Genomic DNA, 24,784 nt, shown 5'->3' on the forward strand with positions numbered 1-24,784 from the left:
CATGAGTGTGGCTTCAAAATAACAAAAATAAACCCCACTACAGGGTCAAGGGCAGAGAAAGAAGAATGTGAAGAGTGTGGAGTAACTGCTCAGTGAGGATTGGATGACCTTTTGGAGTTATAAATGTGTTTAGAATTATGAGAGAAGTAATGGATGGATGATTAAATGAATGATTAAATATTACTTAACTGTATACTATAATAAAGTTCATGCCATGTATATTTAGAGTTGGCTGCTTAGTGGGACTATCAATGCACACATTATTGTTCTTGTAATTAATAATGCTAAGTAAGTTCTGAACCTCTGTCCCTTTTGAATTATCATACATAAAATGTACTTCAAAATGTACTGGATAAAAACTGGGTGCTAACAGGAAGTAAACTGATGTGTATGATACTCTTTCAGTATTGCAAAACATAGTGTCTCAAAAGAAAACAAGTGGTAGGAAGAGGGAGAGAGAGAGAAAAGAGAGGAGAGAAGCATCTATCATAGTGACAGACTAAGGAAAACTGGGGACATTGCTGGTGGAAAATATACACTGGTGAAGAGATAGTTTTAGAACATTGTATGACTGGAACTAAATTTAAAAAAATTAAAAAGAGGGGTTGGAGAAATAGCTCAGCAGGTAAGGTGCTTTCCTTGCATGCAGCAAACCAGATTTGATCCCCAACATCCCATATGGTTCCTAGAGCATCAGAAGTAATTCCTGAGGGCAGAGCCAAGAGAAACTCTTGAGCACTGCTTGGTGTGATCCAAAAACAAGCAAAAATTATTTTAAAATCTAACACACATATACATACATATATATCACTTATATATCAGTATTTCATAGAGCTGTTAAACAGATTTATATTGGGATCTGTTTACTGCTTACAGAAATAGTCCCAAAGTATGAGTTAATGTTATTGCAGCAACTGCCAAAAGCTCTGAGTCTAACTATCTATGGTGAAACCAAAAATTGTGTCCCTCATCTAAAATAGTCTATTTGTCCTGACCAAAGTGGTTAGACACTTAAGACATAACAGTAAGAACCACATAGCAATAATAAACTATGTTTTATTGCAACATCTCTTCAGATTTGCAAAACTGCTTTACTCATATCATTCGAATGAAATAACAAATATTTTTGATGGCAAGGAAAAGTCTTACCACACATGCGCCCTCTCAGCACTGATCCCGGTCTGCAGAACAGAAAAGCCTTTCCAGTTTCTATGGAATTGCTATCGGCAATCAGCGTTTCTGATGCAAGCTGAATGGAATTCATGGGCTCCTTATTAAGCGTTCTTTTCAGTTGATTTGTGATAGTTTCCAATGTCTTAATGAGTCTCTGCTGATTTTCCAATTCAAGGGTGTCATTTCTTTCATCAGGTAATGGCACACTAGCTGAGATAAAAACAAAACGCAATAAAACATGACACATGCACTCGTGTTGTTTCATTAAATCAGTTGGTGTTACATGCAATGAATAAAGAGATGCTATATTTAAAACCCACAAGAAAACTTAAACTCAAACTTAATTTTTACTTGCTGAACAACAAATATACAAATGAACAGTTTTGGTATTTACAAAAATTGTCTTGATATTTTCTCTTATGCTGGTTCAACATCACTTTTCTCAAGAGGGCTATCCCTGACTATACTCAGGGGTTACTTTTGACTCAGTGCATCGGACTCATTCTTAGTAGTGTTCAGGGCACCAGATCTGGTGCCAGGGATTAAATGGCGGTTAGGTGCAATGAAGGCAAGCACCTTATGTTCTATACTTTAAGATCTTCCCCATCATTTTTTTCCCCCCAGAGTTAGTGATTCAAACATATTGGAGTCTTGTGAAATTTTGCTTTCTAAAACATTAGGGCAAGCTGAATACAGCAGGGAGCTGCCATTGAACTGTAAAATACATGTAGAATATAAACTTCAAGGAAAAACAAGACCAACTTGATGATGCTCTCCCTAATTTTTAGTTCCAAGATCTTTTCCTAATAAAGGTTACAAATGAAAGAATTGAATAAATTTTCAACAAAGAATTTCACACTTCACTTTTTCAAATACTTTCATTCCTTACCTGTGATGTTAAAAACTAACTTAATTTTGTGATTAGACTCTGGTATGCTTCTTTGTGTCCGTGAAGATCTGGTTTTGTCAGCAGCCATGGGGGATTCTTGTACAGCATCCAGAAAATGATCATAAGAGTAATCTACTCTGTTAGCTGCATCCCAGCCCACTGGTTCTGGACATTTAGGGAAGAGAAACAAATGCTTCTATATTTTTATCTTTATCATTTCTTAATTTCTAAAGTTTAACCATAAGACAAATTACCATCACCATTGATTTCCCCCAAAAGTGTCCATCTTGTACCACAAAAAGGTTTCCATCAATAATCTTCTATTGAAAAATGCTAGATACTTTCTGGAAGCAGAGGAAAAACAGATGGGAATATATTAAACTGAGAAATTCTGTACCTCAAAGGAAATAGTGTCCGGGATACAAGAGCCACCACTGAGTGGGAGAAACTATTTACCCAATACCCATCAGAGAAGGGGCTAATATTCAAAATATACAAGGCACTGACAGAACTTTACAAAAAAAAAATCAAATCCCATCAAAAAAATGGGGAGAAGAAATGAACAGACACTTCCTCAAAGAAGAAATACAAGTGGCCAAAAGGCACATGAAAAAATGTGCCATATCACTAATATTCAGGGAGATGCAAATCCAAACAACTATGAGGTACCATCTTATGCCACAGAGATTGGCATAAGCAGTGCTAGTGGGATTATGAGAGAAAGAAACTTTTATTCACTGCTGGTGGGAATGTTGTCTAGTCCAACCTTTATGGAATGTGATATGGAGATTCCTCCAAAAAATGGTAATTGTGCTCTCATACCATCCAGCTATACCATTCCTAGGGACATACCCTAGGAACACAAAAATACAATACAAAACTCCCTTCCTCACACCTATATTTATTGCAGCGCTATTTACCATAGCCAGACTCTGGAAACAACTAAGATTCCCTTCAACAGATGAGTGGCTAAAAAAACTGTGGTACATAGATACAATGAAATATTATGCAGTCATCAGGAGAGATGAAGTCATGACATTTTCCTATACATGGATGTACATTGAACCTATTATGCTGAGTGAAATAAGACAGAGGGAGAGAGATAGATGCAGAATAGTCTCACTCATCTATGGGTTTTAAGAAAAATGAAAGACATTTTTTGCGATAATTCTCAGAGACAAAAGAGAGGAAGGCTGGAATGTCCAGCTCACGACATGAAGCTCACCACAAAGAGTGGTGAATGCAGTTAGAGAAATAACTACATTGAGGACCATCATAACAATGTGAATGAATGAGGGAAGTAGAAAGCCTGTCTAGAATACAGGTGGGGGAGGGTGGGGAGGAGGGAGATTTGGGATATTGGTGGTGGGAATGTTGCACTGGTGAAGGGGGGTGTTCTTTGTATGACTGAAATCCAACAACAATCATAATTGTAATCAAGGTGTTTAAATAAATATATTATTAAAAAGAAAAGAATAGCTTTAAAAAAAAAGAAAACTGTTAGGCACTTTCTATTACTTTTAGTTGAACAATTAATTAGATGAAAATAAGGAAGTCATTATGGTGCTACATAGGCACTGAAATTAGTCTACTTTTGACCTACTAGTTAATTAATTTAGCCTCAGTGATTGAGTTAAGAGTAGTTATAGACTTCTAACTTATTACTGTCATGGTTTGCACCATTATTTTTATTTTTATTTTTATTTTGGTTTTTGGGCCACACCCGTTTGACGCTCAGGGGTTACTCCTGGCTATGCGCTCAGAAATTGCCCCTGGCTTGGGGGGGACCATATGGGATGCCAGGGTATCGAACCGCTGTCTGTCCTATGGTAGCGCTTGCAAGGCAGGCACCTTACCTTTAGCGCCACCTTCCCGGCCCCTCACCATTATTTTTATATCCATTTTATAAACTTAATGCACACAAAGATGTTTTCCTTTAGTAAAGATTATTCAATATATTTACATTATATTTTAAAGGTGGGAATTGTGCAACAAACAATTCTTTAGCTTTTTTTGAATTACCATGAATAGCTATAGACTCAACTGTGGCTGCTAGGTGGATACAATGTTAGTCAAGTTATTTTCATTTCTTGAACTAAGTTTCTTCTTTTAAAAATATAGAACAACATTATTACTACAAAAGTTTGAGGAAGAACCAAGACCAAGGAATATCGTCATTATATTAAATCATATTAAGGCAGTTCAGGACATACGGTTACTACTTAGCTATGTGTACTTAAATACCAGTTATGTTTCGATAGATTTGTCCACTGAAGTAAGCTTTTTTTTTTTTAATTAACCTATCGCGTTCACTGAAAGTTGAACATACTAGTTAGAAATGGAAAGGTGCTCAAGATTTACCAATAGGACATTTCTTATATGATTTATGACAGATAAATTGATTAAAATAGTATATGGCCATTAAATTGTATTGATACAATATTTAATGTCAAAAGTGTCCTCAATATAATGTTAACTAAATATTAATGTTTATATGAAATATTGACATAGGTGCCCACATTTATATCATATACAGAACCAAATTATTTTGGGGATGTGGATTATCCCAATTTCATTCTAGGTGGTAAATCGAATGATTAAATACTCTAGCCTAAAAAAGGACAAACCAAATGTAGGAATAACCATAAAAAATGTTCAGAGTTCAGACATAGAAAATATGAAAATTTCACTGGAAACCTTAATAAATTAACCAGTATATTTTGGGTAAAATGTTTGAATCTTTTATACATTCAACTACTTTAACTTTAATTTCTTGATTATAATTAAAATTGAATGTCACATAAAAATTGCTATTTGTACTTCATAACTATTATTATTCTTTTCTAAGGTAATATATTTGAATTTCACAATCATAATTGCTAAACCTTTTGTTTTGATTATCTTAATTTTTGCCTAAAATTTTGGAATGATTTAGTATCCCAAACTTATATCTCCAGAAAGATCATTAATCACATATCAAATATTATAGCCATCTAAATATTTGATGATTAAAGTATTAAAATATAGTTTTCTAATTTGTCTCACTTTTCTGAAATTAGTTTCATATTTTGCAAATTAGTCTTGCCAACTATCAACACTTTACATAATTACCAATTGCAAAGCCATTTTCATAGTCATAATTATATTCGAGACAATATTTTTTGGTCAGAGTCTCCAGTCTGCAGTCAATGTCATCGGCCTCACTACAAAATGATGGGACCTAGAAATGAAAGATCAAGAGAATGTGAGTCACAGCTGTGTACTCTAAGATGTACTTTGCTTCCCAGGCCTTTGTATCATTCATTCCCCAGGAGAAAGATTGGCAAGTTTCTGAAATTACTCCTGATCATCTCTATCTAATCTTCTGCAGTCCCTAACAACCCTCTGAACAGAATTTTTCTCATGCCTTATCTCCCCAATGGTATTACTGACCATAAGGACTCTGGACTTTAGACTCTGAAGCCATATCCATTTGATTATTTCAGATCTTTTTTTCTCTCATTCCAACACCCACTCTTCTGCAAACTTTCAAAACCTTCCTCTAGACCAACCCTCTTTAAGTCCACAGACAGCAACTAGTAAATCTTTTATTTATTTATTTTATCCATCTTTTATATTTTCTTCATCTTTTTTTTCTCAATGAAGCTGAATTTCAGTTTTCATAAGGGTGCAGGGAAAAGGAAGTCCTCCATATGTTACTGTTGTATTCAGATCTTTCTATACACATCATAAAAGTCTCACAATTTTGCTCATGTTACTAAAAACCTAACCACATCAAATACTGCCTTTCCTGTGACTGCCATTTGCAGTCTTTATTCTTCCCATTCATTTAGAAACTCTACGTAATCTGATTCTTGTCATCTATATCCACCCAGTTAATCCTCCAAATTTCAGTTTCTCAGTTCCTTTTCCTCTCCAAGTTCTTTCTATCTTCCAGCTTTATAGGTTATTCTCATGGACACATTCTCAGACATAATTCTCACCAGCATCTTCAAGCTTTTCTACTACCAGGAATCTGATGATCCTTTGACTTCCTTAGAAGCTATAATCCATTGGCTCTATAAGCCTGTCACTGTCTCTGAACTCCTTATGTCTGTATTTGCTTTTAGAATCACTTTAGAATTCACTCTAGTTTCCAAGATCCATCACCATGAATGATCCCTTTCCGTGCCTACTCCTTAATTTGTTGAACCTCCCTGGACTTCTTAATCATTCTGCTTTATTCACAGTTGCATCCACTGGGTCAATTATAGCTCAAGAGAAAATCAATTCTGCTCACTGACAATGCTATATTTCTTTTGTATATTTCATTGTGCTCTCTTAGGAAAAATTTTATTCTAAGTTTTCTCATTACAACCCATACCAATCTCCTTCATTCTTATTCTCAGATGATAATTCTGCATTATTTTTTTCACAACCGACACAATATTTAACACACTTCCACCTATATGTGTACTCATACTTAGGCCTGTGTCTTTGTATGCTCATCTCCTCAACTGCCCTCTTTCTGTCATATGCTACAACAATTACAGTATTTTTTGCTCTCTAAGACTTACTCGACCATAAGATGAACAGGGTTTTTAGATGCTCTCCTCCCCTGCATTCAGGAGGCATTCACTCCATTAAGATGCACTTTGGGGGGGGGGGGGAAGGTATGTCTTATGGTATGAAAAATATAATATACTGCTATTATTAATGCTATTACTACTAAATGTACTTTTAGAATATATTCCCAATCTTAGCTACCCACTTTGATAAAATATACAGAGATATATTTATATATCTTACAAATATGCATATAACACTTTTCTGCCTTTTATATTCTCAATTTCCATTAAATACATTATTTTTATACCTTGTAATTGCTGAATCCTAAACAAAGCTTATGGGGAAGAAAATTGTAGTCTCAATTTTCTTATAAAAGAAATAGTCTATAATGAAAATTTTATGATACTTTAAATTATTTTGTTTTGGGGCCACATTCAGCAGTGCTCAGTGGTAGTGGCTGGTTCTGCACACAGAAATTACTCCTGGCAGTCTTTGGGGACTATATGGGATGCTGAGGAACCTGATTGGCCTTGTGCAAGGCAAATACCTAACCCACTGTGCTATTGCTCTGGTCTCCACTATGATACTTTAAATAACAACATGGATATTCCTAAGTCATGTGAACCCTAGACTTCTCAAAATTTATGACTTAGAAATTAGAATATATCTACTTAGAATTCAACTTATTTACTTATTACTTCATTTATTTATAATTTCATTCAAACATATAAGTAAATTCTAAATATTAAGAAAAATTTGGATCACAAAGAAGATAGATAAAAAATGTTAGTTGTAGATGATCCAGAGTGGAAATAAAAAGTTCAATATAATCCTTAAAAAAATAAAACAACAATAAAGGAATGTTACTACATACCATTTTCCCCAGAGTGGTCTCAAAGGCTTCAGAAAATTTTTTTAACATATCTGTGTCATCACAGCGAGTTGCTTTATATAACATTTCAAAGGACTTGAACCCATTATTTGCAAACCGTTTTACTGGAAATGTTGGAAAAATAAAAACAGCTTCAGAGTTTTCAAAATAATTATTTAACTCTCTATGAAATAACTGTAACTTAGTTCTTAAACTCTACTATAATTTGAAGATTGTTATAAAATGAGATTGTAGTCGTGAAAAATTTGAAAGGAAGGGCAAGAATACAGCTTAGTGGTAGAATACTTCTCTTACATTTGTGACATCATGGTATGATCCCTCAATGTCCCTCACTCACACAAAGTTTATAAGTATTAGTTGATTTTATAAACATGAGCCAAGTAACACTACACCAGAGATCCAATGTTAAATTTGCTACATATTATAGTGAGAATTTAGAGAAAAAAGATAGAAAAATTGTTTTTATTAATTTCTAGAAATGTTGGCAAAATTCTGACTGAGTCAAATACTACATATGCATATATTTTAAAATAAATACTAATGTATAGTAAAAGTATACCCAATCATTTTTATAAAGACAAATTTCTTCTTAATTCAGAAATCTTCCTAATTTGGCTCAGTAAAATGTCTTATAATATACAGAAATAATACTTCCTAACCAAAAAAAGAAAAAAAAGAAATAATACTTCCTAATAGCATTGCATAAAAATGCTAAAATGTATTTAAAATCCGTGTTGGAACTGAAAAATATTGCTTCAGTTTGCCTTCTAAATTTGGAAAAAGACTAGACAGTATAAATGTATTGGACTAATTATTTTTAAGACAAAGGCATTAAAACCCCCTCTCTTAAAGTAAATCAAATATTCACCCTAAATAATATTTATTTATACTACCCAAAGATATTGGTTCTTTTTAAAAACAATACATATTTAAGATTACAGAAAAACTCTAAAATATAAATCAAGTCTAAAGAGAATATGACTGACCTTTCATTCTATCAACATATGTTGACTTGCTTGTCTACAAATTATAAGACTGTATTTTAAGTTCAAAAATATGATCATTCCAAAAGGGTGAAGGGCAGAAGTTTAAAAGGGAAGTGTAGAAGGGGCCATTTGACAGAGTGAAGAAGGTGAGTGTAGTCAGATATACAGACGCATGAAGTCATACTTCCAAAATTTAGATAGTATTGAAAATCAATGATAGATCAATACATTTTAAATTAAAAAATAAACACATTTTGGGGCCAGGGAGATAGCTCATTGTCCTCCAGACATCCCTGGGAGTAACCACCAAACAACAAACTGGAAATAGCCCCTAAACATTGATGTATATACTCCTTCCCTTATTCAACAAACAAAAAACAAATAAACAAAAGTGTGGAATTTTAAACAAATTGACAAGTCAAACACATGTTCACAATTATCTTCAGATATTCCTAGTAAATAACAGTACCAGAGGTAAAATGGCTTTGTCTTAAACTGAATTTTATCCTAAAGCAATCTAAGATTCTGGTGGGTTAGATTGCTGATGTTGTTATTGTTGTCATTGTTGTATCTTGGGCCACATCCAGCAGGGCTCAGGAGCTATTCCTGACTCTGCACTCAGGAATTACTCTTTTGTGGACTTGGAGTACGATGGGGTACTGGGTATCAAACCTGTGTCCGCTGCATGTGAGGCAAATGTCCTACCCACTGTAGTATGGTTCTGACCCATACTTGCTAAAATTTTTAAATGGACAAATATGTATCTTATATGTATATGTATATTTAATATGTATCTTTAATAAGTTATATGCTTAGAAATGGACAGACAACATGCAAATATTAATCTAATTTTGAAAACTTACTAGCACAGTCAGGCCACTCAATGGAATATGGTGGTTTCCAGATACCATCTTCATAAGAACAGAAATATTTTCCAGTTGACCCTTCTGTGAAATCATAGCCCTCTAAACATCTTAGTGTACAATTAACTCCAAAACTATCTTGAGTACATACAAAATCCCCATTGACAGGTGTAAATGAAACTTCACAGGGAGAGCCTGAGTAAAAGAAAATTTGTGTTATTCATATTCAGTGATATAAGAAATAGAAATTAAACGCCAGGAATCTACTCTGACTCTTGTAAAGTCTTTCTGTCCATCACAATTTCAAAAAGAAACAAAAACAAAAACAAAAAATAAATAAAAACACCTTGTCATAAATTTTTAGTGTGGGAGAAATAGCACAGGGGTTAAATTTGAACTCCTGGAGCCACATATGGTGTTCTGAATACCACCAGGGGTCACTCTTGGGCACAGAACAAGGAATAACCACGGAGCACTGCCAGATGTGGACCATAAACAAGCAAAAATAAATTTTTAGTGTGAACATTAAAGAAAAAAATGATTCCTAGGTGGGAATAATTGAAAACCTAAATAGAGGTTGTATATACTTTACCAAAAGCTAAAAGTATTTCTGACTTGAGGTTTGTTTCTTTTAATAAATATGAAAAATAGATAAATTACATAGCAAATACATTTTCCAAATATCTCTCCTCAAGCTTTCAAATGTGAATTGTAAAAATTGAAATTTTATTTTAAAAAATAAAGACTTATAATTTTTCTATTTATCTTGAATTAATAGTAATTGGAAACTTAAAGAAAAAAATATCTGTCTCTTAATACCAACTAATGCCTACTTTCAGCCTCTTTCAGGACATAGGGCACAAGACACCATGTGGATTTCTCTCCTCTTTATGATGAATAGATGAAAAATGCTCTTATGTGATGTTGATGATGTTGATTCTTGGGCTGATAGCGGTGTTTTGTTGTGCTGTACTGTGCTGTGAGTGTGGGGGTGTGTTGGGGTGTGGGTGGGTGTGGATGTGGGTGTGTGAGTGTGGGGGTGCATGCATGTATTCTGTTGTTCTGTGACTCTCTCCATGACACATCCCATCTTACCCCCAAATGTTGCATCCCATTTTGCCCCCAAGCTCTTGGTTTACAGTCTTCTTACAGTCTTTACTTTGACAAAGTAAAAACAGAGTTAAGTATAACAAAGGTCCACTTGATATGTGTGGGGGGGGTTATAAAAAGAATACCTTTTATGACAATGTGGATATCACATGTTCTGTTATTGCCCGATGGATCAGTAGCTGTATACCTCACGACAGTGTCCCCATGCGGGAACAAGTCTCCTGGTGAATGACTTCTGGTGATGACTAATGGAGCTCCTAAAAAGGAACAAAGGAATATGAAGCTATTGGTCTGTAGACACCTTATGGGATTTGAATTTTGGTCTTCTAAGTATGCAAACTTTTATTTATTTTTCTTTTTTCTTTCTATTCTTTTTTTTTTAATTAATTTTATTGAAACAATTGTGATCTATAGAGTACTTTATAGTTGAATTTCAGATATACAATGAGTCAAGGCCCTTCCCACCACCAGTGTCAATCTCCCTCCACCAATGGACCCAGCGTACAACCTATCCCACCATCCTTTGGCCCCTTGCCTGACAGGGTAAAAGGCCCCTGTGATTTTAGATCATTAAAGTTTAGGTCTCTTATTTCTATTTCATTGACTTTGGCTTGGATATTTAGTTCTCTCCTTATTTATTTCCTTGCCAATGTATCTGACACCACTTGGCCCCTGGCCCCCAGCTTTTCTTTATTCCTTTCCTCTTAGTTTTATAGAAAAATGTGGAATTATGTGGTAAAGTAATCTGTGTCCCAAGGTTCTGTGAAAAAGGCAGGAGCCCCAATTTAAAAGATAAGAAATAAAAAAAATATAATAATAATTTTAAAAAAGGTGTGTGGCAATTTTTTGTTGTTGTTTTGCATAGGCACAGCAAAATATGGGGAAAATAGAAAGGAAAAACCTTTGGTCTAAAAACATGGAGACCTTATCCATGAAGCATCCTGGCATAAGACCAACTACAAGCTCCAGGCCTACTAGGTTGTCTAGTTCCAAATAAGCAGCAAACTTTTAATGTTGACTTGATCTATAATTAAAGAGCAAAAGATGCTTTTTCACGTTGTAACAAAATACTCAAAAATTCCAGGACACAGTGGCCACTCAGTTAGTTAGCTGCTTGTTCCAGCAGGCCTACATGATCCTGTCTCCTCCCACCTGCCATAGCCACCAGGGGAGTCCTAAGAACCTTCTATGCTCTCTCTAGGCACCCTAAAGGAAAGACAGATGAGAACAGCACATAGGATAACTTAAATAAAACTTTATTGACTAAATTATTTAAAAGAAAAAGACACAATATTTACTATGCAGAACAGAAACTGTACTATAATATAAAGAAACTTACTGAAACTATATATACTTACAACAGAAATAAAAGGCTCAAAAACCTCATTAAATTAATGTATTCTTGCTAAGTATGTAATCTATTTTTGCTAGGTCAGATTTAACTAGATAATGTTAACTTAATTAGGAAATCAATTTAATATACATTTTATTGTTGTTTCTTGGAATTTAGTACAAATTTCATAGTAAACTTTGATTGTATTCCTTACATTTACTGTTCTAATTTTTCTCAAATGTTTAAGAAATTAAACATGAAAAAGAAAAGAAATTAAACATGAATACTTGAACTATGCCAGAGGTACAAATAAAATACATAATTAATGCTTTTAGAGCAATACAAGCTTAGAGACTGAATAAATATACTGGGATCTTTTCAAGTACAGCCCTTATCAATTATAGGCTTAGCATAGACCTAGTGAATGTCCACTGAATACTGAATGGAGAGAAACCCTAAGGAGTGGTCAGGTTAACAATATTAAATTATAAGTAAGTATTCTAGCACTAAAACTTATTATATTCATATTATATTATATAATTATTTATTCTTCCTAGACATATGCAGTTTGTTTTCCACCTTTTTCTCATCGTTTCTGAAAGTTTTTTAGCAATAAAAATATTCAATTTTACCATGGGAGACTAAAATCCTGGGCTCACCTGAGTTGTCAGAAAACTGAGGCTCATCCCAAATCACAGCATGCTCCTTCTCGGACACCTCGATTGCAGGTGGGGACCTGCACCAGTCTATGGAAGGTGGCTCTACATCTGCAGAACATGAAACCACAGAAAGAAGTCACCAATGTTCCAACATAATGAGGCGGCCTTCAAGGGAACACTGAGGTCTATTTGTGCTATAAGGCAGTCTTGACCTTACGAATCACAACACAGCTTGACTCTGGGCTTCTTGGATAAGGAGGACTGTGTGTCCCTGGTCTTAACATGAAAGGAAAACTCATTCATTCATTTATTTATTCAGTTTTACTATCCTGCTCCTTACTTGTTAAAGAAGAAACACCATGTTTTGAAAATCATCATAAACATAAAAGTGTGCAAGGCAATTCTGGAGGTAGTGGAGAATTAATCTGTATATGTTATACATATCAGATGAGCTTAACATATCCTGGAATGAAGTGATTCTTCACAGATTAGCAAAACAAGTGAAATAACCAGTCACTTCTAAGATCTCCTTGCTACCTGCAGGGTCAAAACTGGCTTGTCAGATGGCTAAATGGAAGAGGCAATGGGCAGAGAACTGAGATCTGCTGTAGAGAACACCAAGATGTCAGTGAAGATGTAAGGCAGCTGGAAGGCTTAAGGTTGTGGGCAAAGATGGCATGCTGCGGTCTAAGATGTAGAGTAAACAAGTTGTATGAGGTAGTTTTATTGTTCTTGTTGACTTTACACATTTGAAGTACACAATAACATGCTTTCAAATTTTGAGAGAGTAATTAGATATTTTTCTAATTTAATAGGTTAGGAATCTCAGACTAGACAAATTAAAGAGACTTATCTGAGGTCACTGAGTAAATTATAGTCAGAGGAGCTAGAAAAATAACTCAAAGGACTGAAGTGCATACTCCACGTGACAGGCCCCAGATCTGAACTTTGGCATCACCTGCCTTCCTCTGTCCTCCTTCTAAGTACCATATTGTAAGCCTAAGCACTGATCCAAGTGACTTGCACAGCCAGGCTAAGTATTTCTATGAGCAGTCCATGATCCTCCAAAGACTGCTTGGAAGACATTTCAAATGTTCAAAGACATTATTGTAATAATACCCAGAGACAATAAAGATGAGGGCTGGAAGGCATATCGATCTTCATATTGGCCCATGATATGAAGCTTACCACAAAGAATAGTGAATTCAATTAGAGAAATAATTACACTGACAACTATCATGACAATGATAGTGAGTGAGAGAAATAGAATGTCTGTCTTGAGTACAGACAGGGTGTGTGTGTGGGGGGGGAGCGGAGGGGGGGCATCGGTGGTGGGAATGTTGCATTGGTGAAGGAGGTGTGTCCTTTTTTATAACTGAAACTCAACTACAAACATGTTTGTAATCATGTTACTTAAATAAAGATATTTAAAAAAAATAAACAAAGACTGCTTGGAAGTTCCCCTCCCACAAATTATTATCACAGGCATCAATATCAGAATATTTCTACCAAGGAAAGCACATGTTCGAAAATGGAATATACTGTTGTGAGAATATACAGATTTCTAGCTTACATTAAGTTTGGTGGCGAAATGATGAACTTTCTTTTTCTTCCCGCAAGCCATTTTATTAGAGCAGTACCTTTGGTTTATCACTTTCCTAGATTGTAAATCCTGCCAACTGCTGCGGGAGTCTTCATTGTATATGGTTAAGTCTCCCCTGTATTGCCTAGTATCTGGACCAGGACATGTGCTTGTATTGTTGAAAAGTTGTTGAGTGAAGGAATGCTCATAAATAGTCAATTCTCTTGGAGAATGTTGATCAAGTTAATTCATAGTTAAGTCAGTTAGATATGATTTACTATGTTCCTCAAAACAAAGGATGTTTACTAATGGATGTTTCTAAACTGTTCACAACTTAACTAATTTTAGAAAACACTTAAAAGTGGGCTCACGGGTACAAAAGAACTGCAAGACTAGGTCAATCTCTGTAAAAACAATAGATTTCTGTTTTCAAAAGAAGACACAAAAGGCCTATTTTTAACAGGCATGAGGCAGCAGTATGGGGAATGCTTAGCAAAAACATTCCCACTTCCCCTCTTATCAGTAAGACACCAATCGCCAGGCAGCTGAGAGAAAAAAAAAAACAACTTTGTGATTCTCTCTCTCTGTCTCTCTGTCTCTCTGTCTCTGTCTGTCTCTCCCTGTCCGTCTCTCTCCCTTCCGTCTCTCTCCCTGTCCGTCTCTGTCTGTCTCTCCCTGTCTGTCTGTCTGTCTGCCTGTCTGTCTGTTTGTCTGTCTCTCCGTCTCTGTCTGTCTGTCTGTCTGTCTGTCTGTCTGTCTGTCTGTCTGTCTGTCTGTCTCTCTCTCTCTCTCTCTCTCGCTCTCTCTCTCCCTCACTGTCCTTTTTTTTTCCTTGCCCCTTTTCCTTCTGCCCCCTCTTCCTTTTCTCTCTCCATTGTGGCTTGAAAAATTCAGCAGTTGCCAAGCTAGACACTTAAGTATTCATTTTATATTTCACTTGCTGGCTAGATTGTAAAAAATTAAAAGTTGGAAAATTCTTTAACCACATTTCCACATTTTGAATCACAGTACTCTAAAAATCTTAATCAGAAACTTTCAGATAATTGAAAACATTCATACTTAAGGCAACATTGAAAAAGCAACAACAAACTGCCAAGCACTATAAAATAAATTAAACTGATTAAAAAAATAGGACCAACATCTGGTGGTGCCGAGTGTAGGGCATATGGGGCTAGGGATTATACTCAGGGCCTTGATCATACAACGTATGTGTCCTACACGTGTCCTACCACTTGAATCATATCCTCAACTCTAGAGATTTTCTTTTTGTTTTGTGGTTTAGGAAGCATGGATTAAATTGTGTAAATTTATTTTGATGTACAAGGTTACTAAACATCCACTATCATCACCAAAGTGTCCAAGACACTCCACCACTATCCTATGTCCTTTATATTTTTATTTATTAAAAGCAGTAAATTTTATAGGCATTCAGATATGTAAACAAAGTAATTCATACATATTATATACATGTACAACCTGCATCAAAATCAATTTATATATTTATATATCTGTATATATAGAGAATGTATATGATTTTAAACATTAAAGAATATCAGTTAACATGCATTTAACATTTTATTTTATTTTAGCTTTTTTTTGTTTGTTTGTTTTTGGGCCACACCCGGCAGTGCTTAGGAGTGACTCCTGGCTGTCTGCTCAGAAATAGCTCCTGGCAGGCACGGGGGACCATATGGGACACCGAGATTCGAACCAACCACCTTTGGTCCTGGATCGGCTGCTTGCAAGGCAAACGCCACTGTGCTATCTCTCCGGGCCCCTTATTTTAGCTTTTTTAAAATTACTTTATTTAAACACTGTGGTTTACAAGGTTGTTCTTTTTTTTTTTTTTCACTTCTTTCTTTCTCCTTTAGCCTCCCACTCCCATCATTTGGTAACCTCAGTTTTGTAGACTAGATTGATTTTCCCTGGACTCTTTTGTAATCTACTTTTATTAAAATATGTATTTTATAGGGCAGGGATCATGTTTAATATATATTAGTATATAAATAAGCTATCTACATCCCCTAAAATCAGTTTAATGTATTAAATTTTAAAAGTGAACACATCAAAAGATATCTGAACTAAATATGGTAAAATATATTTACATAAATTTTAATATGCAGTAGGAATTAGTTTAAGTAGTTTGTGGTTCTTAATTAAAAAAAGCCTCGTATTCATCCTATAACACTCTTATTAATTTTATTTTGAAATGATGAAATGGAGCCACAAGAACTGTGACTCATCACATTGTCTCTAAGTGGGAATGCCAGATAAGAATGCAAGAAGCCTGAATTTAGGGTCTATGTATAAGTTTTTAACCAACATAGTGAACTCTATATGCTCTTTCTTCATCTAGTACATCTTGTTGGCAGGTATGTAGTAGCTATCAAATATTCACTGAACAGGGCTGGAGAGATAGCGTGGAGGTAGGGTGTTTGCTTTGCATGCAGAAGGATGGTGGTTCAAATCCTGGCATCCCATATGGTCTCCCGTGCCTGCCAGGAGTGATTTCTGAGCATAGAGCCAGGAGTAACTTCTGAGTGCTGCCAGGTGTGACCCAAAAAACAAACAAACAAAATATTCACTGAACAGATTGAAAACATAAAAGAATTGGGAGATAATGTAGAAAACTCACTTTCTCCCAGCCCCAGAATATTGACTAATCTAGAATAGTGAGGATGGAGAAACTGAGAGAAATTTTAAAGATATTAAGTGAATTAGACATAGGATAACTGAATAACTTGTACATTGTTAAGATAAGGGCAGGAATTAAGGATAATTCAAGATTCTTGGTTGGTATCTATATGGATACTCATGCCATGTACATAGCTAAGAAATTGTTTAGGTTTGGATGGGCTGAAATGCCTATGAGATGTTCATATAGTTTTATTTTTTAGTTTGAATTTCAGGAAAAAGCTCTGAGTTGTAGATATCTGGGATTTGGAAGATTTACCACATTGACAAGAAAACTATAGTGAGAGAAAGAGAAGAGGTGATCAAGATTGGGACTCTTAGAATGATACACATTTAGAAGTTGGTTTGAGAAAGAAATGTCTTCAGAGACTGATAAAGAAAAATGAGAAAAATTGGGGGGGTAGGTTGGGGGATCACGAAAGACTAGTGTCATAGAAACTAGAAGAGGGGGTGGCTTTGATAAGAGAAATTTTTAATGTAATGTGACAAAAGATTATCAAGGACTAGAAAGCAAATAATAGTTGATATTGATTAAAGTTTCTGTATGCATTCATACAGAATGCATGTATGGCACAGAAGACCAGATTGTGTGACTCACATTAAAAAAGTAGTAATAAATATGACAATTGGAGAGATCATACACTAGTTCTTGCCTTGCATTCAGCCAACCTGATTTCAACCCCCAGCATCCCATATGTTTTCCTGAGCCTGTCAGGATAATTCCTGAGGACAGAGCCAGGAGTAAGGCCTAATCACCTCCTAATCACCTACACACACACACATATATATACACGCACATATATATATATATATATATATATATATATATATATATATATATATACAGATAGACTAAAAGATGTATTGACTTAAGAAATTTCCATATTAATGGGAAGAATCACTGAGAAGGAAGTTAAAGATAAATAAGCAGACAACCATGAAAAATGAAGACTTACCTATAACCCTGACATGGAAAGTGCAGCTGGCTTGGTTGCTGGATTGGTCAGTTGCTGTGTATGTGATAGCAACATCTCCAATTGGGAAAAGGTAAGGTGGAGTAAAAGCTGGATGAACATGGAGTGATACCTTTTAAAGAAAATTTGAGAGTGAAAATCAATAGTATATTTGCTATTTCTGTTTTTATATAGTGAAATGAAACTAAATATGACATTTTTAACATAGAGTAACAGGAGAGTAAGAAGGCAGTCTTTTGAGGTTATTTATTTAGAAAGTATTCTAATTACATCACTCACAGTGTTGAAATACATATGGAATGTTATTTTTAAATAGTATGCAATGTTACACAACATTTTTATTCTATTGCACAGTTTTTAGAATTTAGGATGACTCAGATATCTCCATGATGTTCTATAGAATAAATATATGAGACTTTCTTTAAGAAAAATTATTAATATAAAACAATTTAAAAAAGAGAAAACTACTGAAGGATATTTACATAACTCCCAAGTTTTATTATTGCATATATCACTGGAATGAACACTCATTCATAGACAATTAAAAATACATTCAGTTTTCCTTTATGATAAATTTTATGGACAGAATGATTAAACTCAGTAATTAATATTTTATTAATAGTTCATGAAATATCTTATAAACATTGTATTAATTTGCATCGTCATTTTTGCATTTCATAAAAATTATGATGTGATAAAAACTAATATATGCTAATATGTTATGTAATAAACATTCTAAACTTTAACATGTTGGCAGCACTTTCCCCTACTTTGCAGCTGGTTTTGAAATGTACATTTGAAAACAGTAGTTGGATTTATTTCTCTTTCACATTGGGAAAGAGAAGTAAAGGACACTAATTCCTCTCCTTCAGCCTGGGGATGGGGTAAAGCCAAAGTTAATTCTAGGACCTATCCTGGCCTAACAGTGCCCAGAGTGAAAGTGAAAACAGTGATTAATATCTGGAAGTTTTCTCACCAAATGTAAGCACAGGCCAGTATATTTATCTCAAGGTGGTTCTGGGAAATGACACAATTCTCCTTTGTTTTTGCTTCTAATATGGATATAATACCCTCCCAACAATACACAGGAGAGGACTCTCTTAACCAAACAGTTGACTCAGTAAGTAAATCATAATTATGATGTACAAGCTCTCAGAAACCTAAGCATCCACACAATATACCTGTATTTTAAAAACTATTTGAACATATATTTATCATAAAAACTTCTTAGTTTCTGAACTATGTCCTTGATCCTCCTCCTTTTGTTTCTCTTTCTGATTCTTCTCCATGCCCTTGTCCTTCTCCTCCTTTTTCTTCTACCTGGTTGTGCTCAGGACTAACTTCTGGTTCTATGCTCAGAGATAAGTCCTGGCAGAACCTGAGAAACCATATTTGATGCTAGGTATAGAACCCAGATTGGTTGCATGCAAAATATATGCCTTACATGTGGTATTATCTCTTGGGCCCCTGAAGTCTTCTTAATGTTTGATAATTATGACAATGATGAGGGTGACAATGATGACATCAAAAAGGATGCATGATTTTATAGGTTTTTTGAAATCTTTCATTTGAATTATTATTTGGGGGAACTTTTCAATCAGTTCTCAGGAGACCCAGGAGCTCTGTACAACTTAAAGCACAGACAACAGATGCTGTTCTGAGGATGCCCTGGCCCTGGTAGAGTTCGTGACATGAGTGCTGGAGTACCTCTCTTCTCAGCTCTCCTCACAGGACTTTTAAAAGAAGTGGGAACTACTTAGGAGAGCCTTCTTCAACACACATTCATCACTTGAAGTATAATTAATCCTAAAAATCACACTGTACTTTAAAAATTAAATTGATGTATTACTCTATATCAGGACCAGAGAAACATAACAATGGAAAAAGAGTTGGCTTTGCATACAGCTGACAGGCATGATCCATAGCATCCCTTATCAGCCTCCTGAGCCTTGTCAGAGGTGACCCCTGTGTGCAGAGTCAAGAGTAAGTTCTGAGCATTGCTGGGTGTAGCCCAAATACTACAAAAAGTTACAACATGTATCCATGTCTTTAATTCTCTCAAGACAAATACTGCTGACCTTCCAGCCTTCTGGCTCCAGAAGGATCTCTTTTCTTCCTGGGAGCCGAGCCGGGAGATCCTGCCAGCATGGCAGTTGGCAGCCCTCCGCCATGCCAAAGGCCTCTGTAACCTTTCAAGAGGAGCTACTATCAATCCTAGCCAAGCTCTTCCATGAAATTGAAAAAACGGGAACACTCCCAAACAGCTTTTATGAAGCCAATATCACCTTGATACCAAAACCAGACAGAAATGCTGCCAAAAAAGAAAATTACAGACCAATATCTCTGATGAATGCAGATGCAAAGATCTTTAACAAAATCCTGGCAAATAGGATCCAATGCATCATCCAAGAAGATCATAAACTACGACCAAGTAGGTTTCATCCCAGGAATGCAAGGATGGTTTAACATCCATAAATCTATCAATATCATACACAACATCAACAAGAAGAAAAATAAAAATTGCTTGATCATATCAATAGATGCAGAGAAAGCATTTGATAAGGTCCAACACCCATTCTTGATTAAAACTCTCAGTAAGATGGGAATGAGAGGAACCTTTCTCAATCTAGTTAAAGCCATCTACCACAAGCCAATGGCAAATATTATCCTCAATGGAGAAAAACTAAAAGCCTTATTTCTAATTTTTGATACAAAACAAGGCTGTTTGCTCTCACCACTCCTCTTCAACATAGTGCTGGAATTGCTTGCTATTGCGATCAGGCAAGAAAAAAATATCAAGGAATCCAGATAGAAAAGGAAGGAGTCAAGCTCTCACTGTTTGCAGATGCATGACACTCTACTTAGAAAACCCTAAAGACTCTACCAAAAAGTTTCTAGAAACAATAGACTCTTATAGCAAAGTGGCAGATTACAAAATTAACACACAGAAATCAATGGCCCTTTTATACACCAATAATGACAGGGAAGAGATGGATGTCAAAAAGGCAATCCCATTTACATTAGTGCCACACAAACTCAAATATCTTGGAGTCAACTTGACCAAAGACGTGAAGGACCTATACAAAGAAAACTACAAAGCCCTACACCAAGAAATAAGAGAGGACACACAGAAATGTAAACACATACCCTGCTCATGGATTGGCAGGATTAACATCATTAAAATGGCAATAGTCCCCAAAGCACTGTACAGATTTAATGCGATCCCTCTAAAGATACTCATGACATTCTTCAAAGAAGTGGATCAAACAATTATGAAGTTCATCTGGAACAATAATAGCTAAAGCACTCCGAGGGAAAAGGAAAATGGGAGGCATGACTTTCTCCAACTTTAAACTGTACTACAAAGCAATAGTTATTAAAGCAGCATGGTATTGGAATAAAGACAGACCTTCAGATCTGTGGAATAGGCTTGAGATCTCAGACAATGTTCCCCAGACATACAATCACCTAATTTTTGACAAGGGAGCAAGAAATCCTAAGTGGAGCAGGGAAAACCTCTTCAACAAGAACTGGTTAGCCACTTGCAAAAAAGTGAACATAGACCCCCAGTTAACATCATGTACGAAGGTAAAATCCAAATGCATTAAAGACCTTGATATCAGACCTGATACCATAAGGTATATAGAACAACACGTAGGTAAAACACTCCATGACATTGAGACTAAAGGCATCTTCAAGGAGAAAACTGCACTTTCCAAACAAGTGGAAGCAGAGAGCAACAGATGGGAATACATTAAGCTGAGAAGCTTCTGCACCACAAAGGAAATAGTGCCCAGGATACAAGAGCCACCCACTGTGTGGGAGAAACTATTCACCCAATACCCATCAGATAAAGGGCTAATATCCAAAATATACGGGGCACTGACAGAACTTTACAAGAAAAAAACATCTAATCTTATCAAAAAAATTGGGGAGAAGAAATGAACAGACACTTTGACAAAGAAAAAATACAAATGGCCAAAGGGCACATGAAAAAATGCTCCTCATCACTGATCATCAGGGAGATGCAAATCAAAAGAACAATGAGATACCATCTCACACCACAGACATTGGCACACATCACAAAGAATGAGAACAATTGGTGTTGGCGGGGATGTGGAGAGAAAGGAACTCTTATCCACTGCTGGTGGGAATGCCATCTCATCCAACCTCTATGGAAAGTGATATGGAGATTCTTCCAAAAACTGGAAAGTGAGCTCCCATTCAACCCAGCTATTCCACTCCTAGGGATATACCCTAGGAACACAAGAATACAATACAAAAACCCCTTCCTCACACCTATATTTATTGCAGCACTATTCACAATAGCCAGGCTCTGGAAACAACCAAGTTGCCCTTCAACAGACGAATGGCTAAAGAAACGGTGGTACATATACACAATGGAATATTATGCAGCCATCAGGAGAGATGAAGTCATGAAATTTTCCTATACATGGATGTACATGGAGTCTATTATGCTGAGTGAAATAAGTCAGAGGGAGAGAGATGCAGACTAGTCTCACACATCTATGGGTTTTAAGAAAAATAAAAGTCATTTTTGCAACAATCCTCAGAGACAATGAGAGGAGGGCTGGAACTTCCAGCTCACTTCATGAAGCTCACCACAAAGAGTGGTGAGTGCAGTTATAGAAATAACTACACTGAGAACTACCATAATCATGTGAATGAATGAGGGAACTGAAAAGCCTGTCTAGAGTACAGGTGGGTGTGGGGTGGGAAGGAGGGAGATTTGGGATATTGGTGGTGGGAATGTTGCACTGGTGAAGGGGGATGTTCTTTATATGACTGAAACCTAATCACAACCATATTTGTAATCAAGATGTTAAAGAAAAAAAAGAAAAAAGACAAATACTTGTGCTATCACTTATATGAGATATTTCTTTCTTAGAAAGAAAGCAAAAAAAATATTGAGGGATTGCCAGTGGATGAAGATAGCCACTAGATACAAACTACACTTGTTATAAATAAACTACATTTTGGAGATGTAATATACATAGTGGCTCTATTTTGTAAAAGCCATTTATATTGTAAAAATATAGCTGAAACAATGATTATAACAATTATAAATTTTTGGGTTGACCTCAGCCCCTGTTCCATATTTCCATATTTTCTAAATGGTACAATTTATACATTTTATGTACATATATGAAAATAAGAAACTATTTAAGGTTATTTCCAAAATTAATTCATTTTTAGTATTTGATCACGCGTCTTTTATTAATCATATTTCAATAATCTTTTAATCATATTTCAATAATGCAAGTTTAGAAATTCAAAATGTGAAACAATAACACTCTAAGTTTAGTCAACATATAATATTTTGAGGCTCACATTTTAAAAGGTATGTTTATGAATAAAAATCAGAATAGACTTGATATTCTTTTTATAGAATTTTTATAAGAGGAAATAATTTTAGTCAAGTAATCCTAGTGGGTACACTATTTCAAGTCCAAACAATAAAAGGTTTCGTTGTTAGAGAATTTCATCTGGTATTTCCAATTTCAAGGCTGAATTTCCAAATTTTATCAAATGAAGTATTACTATTTATGAATGCTAATTTATAAATTATTCTCACCCATCTGTAACATATTATGATAGTATTTTCAAGAGGACATAAATATTTGCACAGATCTTACCTTTTCTCCAGAGTTGTCTGTGGCCATTGGGATTTGCCAGGTGACATTAGCAGAGTCTTGTTGTTTCTGAGTCTCAGCCTCTATGTCCTCAGGACATTTGATTTGTGGAGCTTCCACATCTGACTCAGAAAATACATCAATTAATAGTTTTAAATGTGAATGGAGATGAGGCCAATAAACAGAGGAAAAGAAGTGATTTTGTTTTTACATTCTAATTTAGACGTATTTGGAAAGTGAAAAGCTGTCTTCCTTTCTCTCAGTTATGTTTCCGTGTACTGGTACCTGAGTTTTTAGCTTTATCTTATAGTCCCCCTTGTGAATATACTTTCCATACAGAGCATTTATGGTCTCTGGAAAACTCCATGGTCTTTGTTCATGTTTCTTTAGTTGTCTACTCAAAGCCTTCTTCTCTCTTTACCTAGATTACTTTTTTTTTTTTTTTAATTCTCAGCTTAGATGCTAGCTCCATAGACAAGAAGAGAGCTCTTTCAACTCCTCTGGTTTCTTTTAGTTGTGATATATAGTCCTATCTTCTTAATCATGAAACTCAACCAAAACACTGCTATTAGGGAATACCCGTACAATCCCTGGCATTTCATGCTCTACTTCCAAGTACCTCCAGGTGTAGCCCTGATGGCCCCTTAGCACTGCTGGGCCCCAAGAGCCAGTAGATGGAGTATACCCAGAAATACTTTCTGAACTCCTTGAGTATTACTTGGCAGAATTCCCCTTCAAAGGGGGATAAAAATCACAATAACACAACTTGATACCCAATAAAACAATTTGATACCCAAATACAATTTAAATCCAATAAAGTCAGGATAATGTCAGTCTTGGTAATGTTATATAGGACCTGGGATATAGGAATTTGACAAAGAATTTTTAGAGAAATCAAAATATATGAATGTTTACTATTACAGGAAAGAACTAAACTTTAGAATAAGACTGTCACGTATAATTAATTTATAGTGTTGAAATGTGCTGTAAAAACATACAATAAATTAAATCCAATGACATTTTTCAGTGTGAAACTATGTTTAACTGTATTAAATTTGATCCTTTAATAGACAATATATACCTGTCATTATCGAATTAAGTACTTATTATATAATAGAAATTCATTTTATGTTAAATTAGGACTCACATAACTCATAAATTGTTTTATCCAAATTGATTTAATCTATATGTCTATCATGTAGTTTCTTAAACTTTAATTTACATATTCTTTTTAAAAATATTCTTTTTTTCCAGAAAGCCCTTGCCAACATTTCACCACCAAGATGAATTAATCATACTGATACTGAAAAAATCTGAAAAATTATTTGAAATTTTTTACACTTTAATAATAGCTTGGTTGGTTTTTTGAATTTAAAGTTCTATATTTTCCCATATTCTTCAGACATTTTCTTTATGGTGCTTAGAGT

The 24,784-nt window shown here is 35.1% G+C and overlaps 1 protein-coding gene across 1 annotated transcript in view; it reads right to left on the minus strand.

Moving 5' to 3' along the window:
- Positions 1-24,784, minus strand: part of SVEP1 (sushi, von Willebrand factor type A, EGF and pentraxin domain containing 1) — a 249,330-nt gene that overhangs the window by 119,634 nt on the left and 104,912 nt on the right. Inside the window, 9 exon segments of the mRNA XM_049784433.1 lie at positions 1,150-1,383; positions 2,063-2,227; positions 5,174-5,282; positions 7,485-7,606; positions 9,352-9,546; positions 10,587-10,718; positions 12,454-12,561; positions 17,686-17,815; positions 23,361-23,479. Of these exon segments, the coding sequence (XP_049640390.1) occupies positions 1,150-1,383; positions 2,063-2,227; positions 5,174-5,282; positions 7,485-7,606; positions 9,352-9,546; positions 10,587-10,718; positions 12,454-12,561; positions 17,686-17,815; positions 23,361-23,479 (1,314 nt within the window).

The sequence above is a fragment of the Suncus etruscus genome, chromosome 1 (genome assembly GCF_024139225.1).
Source record: "Suncus etruscus isolate mSunEtr1 chromosome 1, mSunEtr1.pri.cur, whole genome shotgun sequence".
Lineage (NCBI taxonomy): Eukaryota > Metazoa > Chordata > Mammalia > Eulipotyphla > Soricidae > Suncus > Suncus etruscus.